The 12,048-nt window shown below is 40.5% G+C and overlaps 1 protein-coding gene across 1 annotated transcript; it reads right to left on the bottom strand.

Annotated features, from left to right (window-relative positions):
• Window positions 1-321: 321 nt before the first annotated feature.
• On the bottom strand, window positions 322-8,045 carry LOC115651516 (photoreceptor outer segment membrane glycoprotein 2). Its single transcript, XM_030562597.1, has 3 exons — window positions 7,465-8,045; window positions 2,970-3,216; window positions 322-797 (listed from the first exon to the last, which is right to left on the bottom strand). Exons 1-3 carry the CDS (start codon window positions 8,043-8,045, stop codon window positions 531-533), a joined length of 1,095 nt encoding a protein of 364 aa, XP_030418457.1. The 3' UTR covers window positions 322-530.
• Between the last annotated feature and the right edge of the window lie 4,003 nt (window positions 8,046-12,048).

Below are 12,048 nucleotides of genomic sequence, written 5' to 3'. Positions count from 1 at the left end.
GCTCAGTAATATACTGGGAATTTGTCCAGAGTGCTAAAATTTAGTAGGTTCACTTGGATTTTATTGTAGCAGCACTTTCACTTGATGATAGTTTGTCATTTATTTAAGAAAGTTATAATTCAAGTGTAGAAAGACTGAAATAGTAGCTCCTTTGTAGGTGTCCATTCTGACTTTCCTCTGCTATATAGTCTTCACTCTGATTTTCATGTTTTTCAGACCATGCGAGGAATATGTGGGGCAGGGTATGCAGTGAGAGATTGGAGAAAACTTAATCCATGCCATATCATTTTATGCAGTATTAAAAAGCAGGGCTTTCACAAGAGTGAGTAAAGAAGCCAGGGAGACAGGAACTCTGGCCTACAGAAGCTATATCCAGCCCCAGGATTCTCAACTTGCCACCACGCTGTGATTTGTCCAATTATCCAGTTAATGTTCTCATTTTGTCCGCACCAGTGAAAAATCTGGTAACTTCAGGATTGCAGTTAAGGTATCTCACCATATTTAGGTCTTTAATAAAGCATCTGTCATGTCTAGCTAGCTGTGGGGATGGATTTTGATTGAACATTTTCTGGACCATAGTTTGCAGTTTGAACATCCATATTGGGATCATTCATCTCTGAGACAGTAGAGATCTGATTAGCTTTGCCAAGGTTCTTAATGATGCTAAAGTTGTATTTGGCAGTTTCAACAAAGCTGTTCTCCAGTAACCAGCCATCTGACTCACACTCTGGATCACCCAATAGGAGAACATTCTTCATTGCTGTTTGCAGGTAACGGACCGCAGTAAGTACAGAGATCTGTAAGAAAAGGATAATAGTTAACTATGGAGTGCATATTACAGCCTGAATTCCACTAGTGACAACTGGCTGTGTCCTTAGTGTGATTCTTAGTATTGGGTAGAATTGTTGAGATCCAGTAATAGATCTAACAAGTCTCCTGAAAGTGTTAGAGAAAATTATACCACAGACAGTTTTATTAGACCTCTGTACTTCAGTTAGAATTCTCAGTACAGCAAAGAATAGTATAGAATTTCTGTTGAGTACTTCAGACAGAAGAGCTACCATTACTTACTGGCACCATTAGGCATAGGGGTGAAATTCTGGACCAAATGAAGTAAATGCAGCGAGTGGGGTGTGAGCAGTTAGGCCTAGTGGGTTGGGGCTGAGTCACACCTAGTGGAAGGAAGGGGAGCAGGGACCTGGAGTAAGGCAGGACAGCAAGAACTGGGAGTGAACAAGAGTCTGGGAGAGGAAGACTGGAACCAGAGCAGGTGGGGAAACAGGAACTGGGATCAGGGAGGAATGCAGGGCTCAGGAGTCAGGTAAGCAGGAGGAGTCCATAGTAGCAGCCAGCCAGGGATTCCTCTAGTTAAGTGGTTCTCAACCTATTTACCATTGTGGGCCTTTGGGAGAAGAGGCACGGCAGGGGCAGGGCCTCATATGTCTGGTATCCAGCAATTAAAAAGGTGGTAATCCTACAATTAGGCTGCAAATGGATTGCAGGTTGAGAACCACTGCTGACAACTTCCTGTTGTTACTTCCTGGTTTATATAGAGTCCCTCAGCCAATTGGAGGGCTGGATGTTCCCACGCTTGAGAGTTTTGGGGGCAGGGCCCACTATCAGCTAAGGCTTCACTGGATCTTTCCCTAGTTACTCATATGGGCAGCTGGGAGGCAGTTGTGGACTGGGCCCTACCTGGAGACCCATGGGCCTGGGTTTCAAGCCTATGATTCCTCTCAGTAAATGGGAATTTTGCCATTCGCTTCCATAGAGCCCCAGTTTTATTAATGAGCTTTCATCATTCAGGATTCAGTCAAGTACCTACATCTCAATGCAGGAACTGAAAGGGGATAGCCTAAATGTAGGGTAAAGTTTACTCTTAGGGGAAATAGCTTCCCACTCCCATAGATCAATGACAACCTGGAGGGTAGTTTTCCTGGTGGATTCCTGAGACTGAAATTTTCAAAAGTATCCAAAGGTTCATTGGAACTGTAGTGGTGGCTGTTTTTATAAGGCAAATGAGCGCTGTTTTAAAAGGCAGGAAGAGCAGTACTGATAATTTCTTGAACCTTTAAAATGCATAGTGAAATTCTCAGAGGCAGATCCTTCCCCAGAACATGAATGCATTTCAGTGAAGATGCAAGAAACTGTCTTATCTGAAAATTGTTACTGCGTAATGTTTAAAACAGAATGTTTAATGCTTGTACAATAAAGTAACAATCAGAAAAAAATCAAACTAGTATTAAACAGGGATGGAAACTGGGTTTAATCTCTGCCATTGGGCTCCTTTGAACGTGGCTCAAAGCTTCAAGTCAGTTTTCTCTGCAGCCCACAATAACATGAATGCATTTTTGCAGATGCAAGCACTTTGTCTACATGGTTATTTTGGTTGCAGAGCTGGATGCTGCAGCTGAATGTGTGTTCCATAATGGTATTTTCTAGATGTTTGATAACCCCCAGCAGGGCACTCTGAGATATTGATTTTAATCCAAAACTTTATTCATAGATAAAATTAAGTTTATTTTAGTCTTTCTCTCTTTCCTCAGATTTCTTCTTAAAATTCACTTTTTCAAGCCATTTTTCTCTTTTCCCATCTATAATCCTTACATCTACCTCACCTAATCTGCTGTCCTGTTTGTCTCAGATTGTAAACTCTTTAGGGCAAGGAATGTGTTTTAATCTGTTTATACATTTACAATGCTATATACATGATTTCTTGTAGTTATAATTTTCAGTGAGATTTGCTTCTCCTCTTTTGGACTTGGAGAAAGCCACCTGTACTCAAGAAAGTGTTTCTGGAATTGTGTTGGAGACATTAGCTGATCAAGTCACTGGATGATTGCAGATGTGCCTCTCATGCATTACACTCTAGTCATTCCCATTCCTATTTCCAGAGATCAGGCAGCCTGAATGTATTCATCTCCAAGTTCTGATATAGGAATCTCACAACCCACCTTCTCAAGCCTTACCTCAAACAACCAGATGATGAGCACTGTGAGCCCAATTGACCTCATGATATCAGTGTAGTAATCCAGAAGGGCCTGCCTGCATCCCTTCATCCAGATATTGAGTTCCTCCATCAGAAAATCATAATTATAGTGAGCGGTGTTATTTGTAAGATGGTACTGGATACAAGGGCGTGGTGAATTTGGATTGCAGCAGCTGAAGGGCACTCCGTCCACCAAGAACTTCCCATCAACGTTACTTTTCAGACGGCTGCAACAAGATGGAAAGTAAAGGCATTATAGAGTTGGTAGCAGCAGCAATAGATACATTGGCAATTTCTGTTGCTGTTGTTTAGAAGCTACATCCTAACTCTGGATAGCTGCAGACCTTTCAAAGTTGGAGTAGGGAGAATGAGAATACATTTTCCCAATATGCGATGCTGCTCAATGAGGAAAGGAGAAATTTCTCTTCCGCTGAAGTGTTTCCTCAAGTGTAGTATCAGTTCTATGTTAAAGATGACCTCTGATGAGGGGCTGTGTCCAGCATTTGCAGGGAGTGGATTCAATGATGATATGGAGAACAGGACAAGGTATCTTTCTAGACACCTGCACTGAGAATATTAAAAAAGCAAAAACTATAATTTGGTTTTCTTGGTGCAATTCCAGTGCAGGACAGAGCATTATAATGCTGTGTTTTGCTAGCATCTCTGCTTCTCTAGTGATTTTTTTTTTAACATAAGGATGTCTAAAAACCATCACCTAATACAGGAACACATGTGGGCCACAGTAACCATGAGAGATTGCTTATTGACTGTTGAACATTGTATCCATCTGACATGGCTGGAATGACATGTATTACATGACCATTTACTATACATGAATGTCCGATCTTTTTATTTTTGCTAGTGGTCCTATTAGAAATACTGAAGTTGCTTGCTTAACATCCTGTCAAAATGTTATCCCGCAGTGAGCTACTACCAAGTCTCAGGGAGGTTTCCTGCCATATCAACTACAGGACTGAGGTAAGCATGAACTTCTCCATCTTGTAAAGTCTCTACTTTAATTTTGCTTCTCTGATTCTCTGGGCTATTCTACTCCTGCTAATGGGAGCAGAATCAAACAGAGATAAAAGAACCTCATCAGTCAAGTGCCTGAAAGTGCATGGAGTATAAGTAGTGTAAGTGTCACAGAGCAACAAATTGGCAGGAGAACAGGAAGGTGAACCAAAGAGACATGGAACTGAGGCCAGGAAAGAAACCATAGTGGAGGGGAAAGGAGAGGGTGGACAGATCAAATGGGGAAGGAAAAGGTTCCTACTTTGGCCTGTAGTTCCCTTTACTCATGAGCCTCACTCCCAATGTCCCCTGCCACGTCTAAAATGATAGAATAATGGCTCCTGTATCTCAGTGACATGACTCCATTAGCTACATGATGAAGGTTAAAATTCACTCATTTTCTGGGGCCTTAAGCATTCTTTTATTCCTAGCCATCATTTTTTCATTTCCTTGTTACTCACTCCAAGTAGCTGTGGTGAGAAGGGTACTCTATTTCTAATACCTGCAACAGAAGGTTCAAAAATCTGCCATAGTATTTCCCTCAGTGATGGCAAATAGCAAATTCTGACAAGTAATGTTATAGGTAAGAAGACTGGACAATGTGGGGAGATGCTCATTAGAACTTACTACCTTAATTCAGTTTAATCAAATTACGTGGCTTCTTGTGGCAGGCATTTATGGTGAACAAAAACAGATAGGTAACCCTGTTTACTTTTATACTCCAACAATGTGCTTGTAACTAACCAAAGCAATCTCATGATCTTGTTGTTAGCGCCTTTGTCCCTCTTCTACAACTTCCAGCGTTTGTTACCATTTCTTGTCCCAGTGTGGTTTAATTTAGATTGGAGGCTCTTCAGAGCAGGAACATTGTTTTATTTGTCTACACAGTGCATCATGTGCATTAATGGTGCCGTATAAGCAAATATATTCAGCAGATCTGCTCTCCATGGGAACGCCAAACAATATCGGCTGACTTTTTGAGACAAAAGTAAAATGAATTGCTTTTTCACTCCTATCAGTCCTGCAGAAACAACACTGTTCTGTGTCACATCTCATCAAGAACATAAGTTTTATATCACTTTTCAAAGTAGAACCATGCTTTAAAACACCTCTACAATCAATCTGCCCTCTCTGGTCAGTACTTCCCACATTCTCCTTCTCCTAAGCAGTTATCCTAAGCCTTATTTTATTTACATGGTAAACTGCTCTGGGTAGGAAAGGTGTCTTATCTATGTGTAATGCGGACAGACTCTGATCACCATTGGGTGGGATCTAACCTGGGACCTCTGGAGCTTTGTGCATGAGCCTCTACTGCATGAGCTAAAAGCCAGCTGGCTCTTAGCTAAGGCTGTAGAGCAGACTCATTAATCTCTCTCTCTCTAAGTGGTCTTGGTGCCACTAGATGGGACAGAACACCACACCCAGGGGGTGTGTGGGTTACATATGCTCTCTAAAGACCCTGGTAAACCTCCAACACTATGTAAATGTTTAATAATAATAATTGCAATTTTGATTTCCAAGCTTTATGCAAACTGGATCTTTGGTTTCACATCAACTGGGTTCATGCCCACTGATTCTTGAGTTCAAACACAGCCAGAAACTCACTCCAGTCCAATTAAAGTGTGTTGTTTTCCGTAGCTTCATGTTGAAATGATCAAAAGTTGTGTTTTGAATGACTTTGACATCAACTTGTCAATCAGTCCAGAGTTGCTCAGATCTTGGGCCAAGGTTTTCCCGAGAGGTTTTCAAATCTTTTGACAAGCTGGCTCACATTCTGAGCTTGATATGAAAGCTGAAACCAGGCAGGTTTCAATAACATTTGCACAGCCTTGGCTAACCCTTCTTAGTTCTTTCATCAGAGTCCTGCTCTCTCCCCACCAATCATGGGGTTATCTCATAATACATTTTTCTCTTCCTGCTGCTTGTGTATTAAAGAAAAACTGCAAATAATGTTGATTTGCTTGAACCAGTGAAACGCATAACTTCTTTAATTTATTTCTTTGAAGAGTCGTATGTATGTTTAATTATTTTATATAATAGAGCAGGAAGCAGCCAAAGTGTCAGTTTGATGACTTGTAAGAAGACAGGAAGACGAGAAGTGCAATTTTTTCCCCCCTGGGTTCTTATACAGACTTTCTAGGCTTCTGGGAAATTAAATGCGGAGGGGAAAAAATAAAACTTCCTGTGTCTAGCTGCATCTCTGATCTTTGTCTTAATACGTGTCATCAAACTTGGTTTCCTGTTGGAATTATCATTAATATGGTCAGTTGTCAGAGGTTACACAGCTACACAAATCTCCTCAGTGAAAATTCTTGAAAAAGGTTTTAAAAAATTGTTACTGCTTTGTCAGCTGCTGCTTTAACATTCTGATTGTTACTTTTTATGTTAAAAGAAGACTGCAGTAATTCTTTCTTAGATAAGTGAACAACTCTTCATGCTTTTCATGGGAAACCAGCACCAACACATGCAACTTTTCTCCTGAGATTTCCAGTCACCCCCACATCTTTTTATGTAATGTATATGGTGTTTGCAATGTCATTAACTCTCCAGAATGGAAGCGCACTGAGCCTCGAACTTAGTTGTAGCTTTCAATTTTCCCACATTGTAGCTCTCAATTTTTTTAAAATGCAATTGATGACCAGACAGTGTGGTGGCAGCACAATCAATGGTTTTCCTTCACTTCCAGAAAACTCACTAGCAGACTGCTATGATTGAATTTCAGGGTAGCTGACTTGCCACTTTACAGAGGGAGTGAACATTTCAGTGCATTGTGTAATATACCCAAAAGATTTTTTTTAAAAGGCAACTTTTTATCATCCACATAGTAACACATTTTGTAGATAGAATGATAATTCCAGATTTGACTCTACAGCTCTTATTCAAAGAGAGAAGTCCAGTGGACTTAGGGCTTTCTTCTGCTCCCTTGTAAGTCCATCAAAACTCTCAGTAACTTAAAATGTGAGCAAGATAGTGCCCTTAAGGGCTGCCACACTAAGCTTATGTTCATCCTTGGTCTTAGGGTGACCATGTGGCCTAAACAAAGTGCTATTACTGTCATTATCTATCTGGCTGATACCATCAAATGTATTACACAGACTCTGCATGTGTTATGTTGACATCTCTGTGCAGATCTGATCACAGAAGTACTTCCTTTCCTTGAGATGGACACACCACCAGAATTGGTCAATGTGATCTTTGGAAGAACTCTTCTTTCCCTCACCCCCAAAATGTCCTAATCTTAACTACTGGAGTTTGATCTTCAAATGCAGGTGGAACAGCCAGCTATGCCCTGCTTTCCCCACCCTTCAGTGCTTATCCTCATATATTAACTCTCTAATGTGCCTCTACCTTTTGCTCAATACAAATTCTTTTTGAGTGAGATGGGTTTTTTTGCGTCGGGGAGATTTAGCGTCGGGGAGATTTATTCCTTCTCTAGCTTTCTATCGTGACCAATGAATACTTACTCCAAAACCTCTTTGGAGGCCATATTCAGATAACGAACAGATATCCACTGAATTTCAAACCAGTCTCTGAAGCCATTGTTTCCACAGCACTGGAATCCAATTTGTAATAGGTCTATGGTTTTCTTTAAGAAGCACCGTCCAGGGATGTCTGTGTCCTTGTAGAACTTAATAGCATCTCTCAATCCCAGATAAAGAGACTCCTCCAGCTCATTCCTCATGGTGTAGCACGTGAGAGCACCCACCAGGATGCAGAAGGTGAAGCAGAAGGTGCATACAATGTAAGGGAGCATGACTAGCCTCCATCGAGAGAACTTGGTGGTGTCTGAACAGTCATAGCAGATTTTGCCACCAAGGAAGTTGATGATGCAAGCTATGACCCCTACTGAGATGAGCATGTTGGGAACAGAATTAATCTCTCCTTTTGCCATCACCTCACTGCGCTTCTTGATCTCTATTTTTAGAAAGAGACCCAGGCTGAAGAGAATGACACCAGTCGCTACAGAAATCCAGTTGAGGATCCACAGGATCTGAGCCAATTTGTGTCTCTTAGTTTTTGTGAATTTTACTTTGAAGACAGCCATGGTCAGATCAGCATTGGAAAAAGAAGCGTAGATCAGGGGAAGCTCATAAGCAGATTAATAGCATGTATCTAGAGTGACGAAGGCATGCTGTAGATGCCTGTGAAGGAAAGGAAGAGAGATTACTGTCTGTCCTTTATTGTATATTTATATAACATGTACAGGGAAATTTCTATACACTTTAAAGTCGTATTGAAGATCTGCCAGGAGCACCACAGCTCCTGCTTGAATTTCCTCCATGAGGGAGGTATTTAGAAAGATATAATTCTAGTGAGAGATTGAAAACAGATAAAACAAACAAAACCAAACCAAAAAAGAGCCTTCCAAGCAAACAAAAAACACAGTATACCAACAAGGGTGGTTTTAAGATTTTCACTGATGGGGAAGTGCTCACTTAATGTAGTGAAAATTTTATTTTGTATGCCCAGACCAGGAATACTGTGGTCAATTCTGGTCACCCTGTCTAAATGAGGCTAGAACAGAAACAGAAGGGGTTTAAAGCCCAGCAAAAAAGATGACTTCAGTGCAGTTACACAAGGAATAAACTTGCTCCATTTTGTTAAAATACGATTTACACTGCTGTTTTTCTAAGACCAAACTTCTCCAACTTTTGGAATATCTAAAAATACATTTTATTTATTTTTATAGTGTGAAAAACTGAATGAATTCCTCATGAAAGATGATAAACTCCCCTCCCCCACAATTTATTTTTAGTAACTTGATCTGACACAAAAACTATGTTTCCATCATCTGAAAAAAAGTTACCCCAGAAAGAATAAACAAATTCTCACAAATTAAAAATGAAACTAAATCATCTAAGATTATCTGTCTGACTGTCTTTTCTCTGCATTTAAAGGTAATTATTAAAACTGAATGTGTGGAACAGTGCAATATACTAGTTGTCTATCACGTCTTCTCACAACCACCGCACTGTCCTTTCCCTAGACTTTTTTTTGAGTTCCCCACCTTCCTGTCAAAGCCCTAAAAATCCATCCCAAATTTATTTAACACCTGTGCCACCTTCACAGCCCTTGAGAAGGGCTTCCATCTTTCTGGCAAAAGAAGACTGGAAAATGCTGTCTTCAGAGGCCACGCATATCTTAGTCACAGAGGTTGCTGGTTTGATCAATGTAAGGAATTCACTAGCTACTTGATACCCCATCATTTGCCTATACCACTTTCTTACTTTTGATATATTCTTTTCCCTTTCTTTATTAACCTTCATTTTCCTCTTTAAATTGGATATACATTGAATTATCTTTTGGATGAAATCTAAGATCCTAATCACTTGTCATCAAATGATCCATTATACTTTCTCCAAGAGCAGGGTTTTTATAACCCCAGTGTTGTGGCCAGATTTAAACTAAGATAATTACATTCCTCCTATCTCACTTCCCCCTATAGATTCATTTAGATAAATAATTCTTCATTTCCCTTCCCAGGCTGTTGTATAGTGGTGGTGTTAAAAGGTTGCAGTGCTCCAGGAGCAGGTTGACTGAAGTGGAGCCTGGATCCTCCATGGATTCAGCACCTTGACCCAAATTCTAGTATCTTTGCCTACTTCCTCCCATCTCTTTCTTTCTCCTTCCTCCCAGTTCTCTACCTTGTGTAATAATTTTCCTTTTCCTCTTTCCTGTCCATCTTACTAGTTTGCCACTCTTTTGAATGGACTCCAGGTAGTGTGGGAATTGCTTGGAGCTGAACAGGATCACAGCTGATGCCAGCCTCCTGTTTTGTGTCAGGTGTGGGCCCTCTTCCACAGCTGCTGCCACCTGCTGGGGGTTCCTGGAGGAGTTTCCACACTGGTTACCACTGCTACTACTGCTTCAATCTACTGGAGATTCCTTGGTCCTATCTGTCATGATGCTTCCAGAGCTTTTGAACTCAGTGCTACAAAGTATCTGCATCTGATCCAATTTAAGGTCTTCTCCGTCAAAGCCCTCAATTTCTTAGGGCAAAAATGTGTATTCCTCTGCACCTCTCTTATAACATTCTTTTCAGCAGATATAATGTAAGCTGATGGTGCCCAGGGACAAAGGTTGCTGAAGATGAAAACAAGGGTTTCTTCATGGGGGGTACATGGCTGTGGAACTCTGCTGAAGCAGATTAAAATCAGTTCCTGTTTTACCTCCTTTAGAGCACAAGACTCAACTGTTTGCAATAGGGTTTCCTCTGCAGAGGTGATGACATTGAACTCTCTTTTCCTTTCCTCCTGCAAAACATTCCACCCTGAGGCCTGGTCTACACACAGTTTTAACTAGGGATGAGATTTTTATACTGATATGGCTAAATTGGTGCAACCGCAAATGTGGATGCAATTATATAAGTATGAAGATGTTTATCCTGGAATTGTTTAATCCCATATATTTATAGGAATAAGATATGTTGGTGCAAATGTTTTTATGCAGCTATAACTGCATCCACATGAGGGGCTTATATTGCTTTAACTATACCTGTTTGACACCAATACAGTTACAGTAGTACAAAAAACACGTGTAGGCAAGCCCAAAGGAACTGACAACCCACAGAACTAGAACTCCATAGAGTAGAGAATATAGATGTGTCCTGAAGCTTAAAAGACATGTATTTAGTACCTAGACACCATTGTGATTGGTGCATTATAAATACATATGTATTAGTTAAAAAAACATAATGGAAACTAACTAATTGTTGATGATACTCAGTTGACTTCAGTTGCACATGTGAGAAGAGAGCAGTTCTATTTGCACATCCATGGAGTGGGTTGCTTTGTTTTTATTTGGATGTGAGTGTGTGTCCTCATGATCCTGAATACTAGTGTGATGCCTTAATGTGTATGAGACCAAATTAATTCCTGGTGCAACTCTATTAAATTACACAAGGGATGAATTTGGTCCCAGGATTACATGTCTGTGATTTTCCTAAAAAGTTAATGGCTTGATTTTTAGAGATGCTGAGACCTGCAACTCCCTTTGACATCAAATGGAGTTGTACCCGGTCAGCATCTCTGAAATTCAGGTCCTAATTTTAATACTCATGAAGGGTGGCAAATTTTGACAGGCCTGGAGATTAAAGCTGTTTGTCCACAAAACAGCTCTCCAAGGAGCAGCAAGAGAGTATGCTTCCCTCACACCATTCTTCAACAATGTGCCTCAACACTGTTCTGACAGGACCATCTCTACAGGTGAGCAGATAGTTTAGCCTATGTATAAGCTGAATACTGGGACTGTCTGCTGAGCCTGATGACAGTATCTTTGACTGTTTCACCAATTAAGCTCTTCATGACCTGGACCTAAATAGCTGTATGCAGCTATTGCAAATGGGTTTATCTCGCACTGATACTCAGATCTTGCAAAAACAATGTCAAAGAGAATCTGTTTTAAAATCTCTTCACCGCTGACATGCAGTGCACATTCAGGGGCCAGGCTATTTTAATGCATCTCCATGGTTTCTATGAAATGTGAGGAGGCACTTACATCAGGCCACACAGGTGTCTCTTTGCTGGCGGTATTAGTGTATGTCTGCAGCACTGGATAGACCACTTAAATCTTTCTTTTACATCTGAGCAAAATTTGCAATCTAAACTTTAAATTTTGTATTCCACCTTTCCCTTTGCCTTTATCCACTTGAGTTGAGATGCATGGCTCACAGTGAAAAAACTGAACCAAAGTAAGCGCATGTATTATACTCCAACAATCATAGATTAACTCTGGTTGAAATTCACCGCAGTGCAGGGGGACCACTAGAGGCCCTGTGTAATGGGGGTGACTTTAATCTTATGTAGCTACTGCCACATCACTTAATTCCCTGTTTTTTCATCCCTTGAGGTTGCTTATAATAATTCAATTAAATTTTCATATTAAGGAGTGACTCCACTAGGCAACCCCTCCTCAAGTAACTATCTCCCTATAAACTATCCCCAATATTTCTATTTGATTTTAGTTGAAGCATTTGATACACTCTATATTTCCACTCGCATCTTCCAGTGAAACCCATGCTGCAGACTCCTAGCAACAGAATGTCTGCC

The sequence above is a fragment of the Gopherus evgoodei genome, chromosome 4, assembly GCF_007399415.2.
Source record: "Gopherus evgoodei ecotype Sinaloan lineage chromosome 4, rGopEvg1_v1.p, whole genome shotgun sequence".
NCBI lineage: Eukaryota > Metazoa > Chordata > Testudines > Testudinidae > Gopherus > Gopherus evgoodei.
This window is presented reverse-complemented; position numbering and strand designations above follow the sequence as displayed.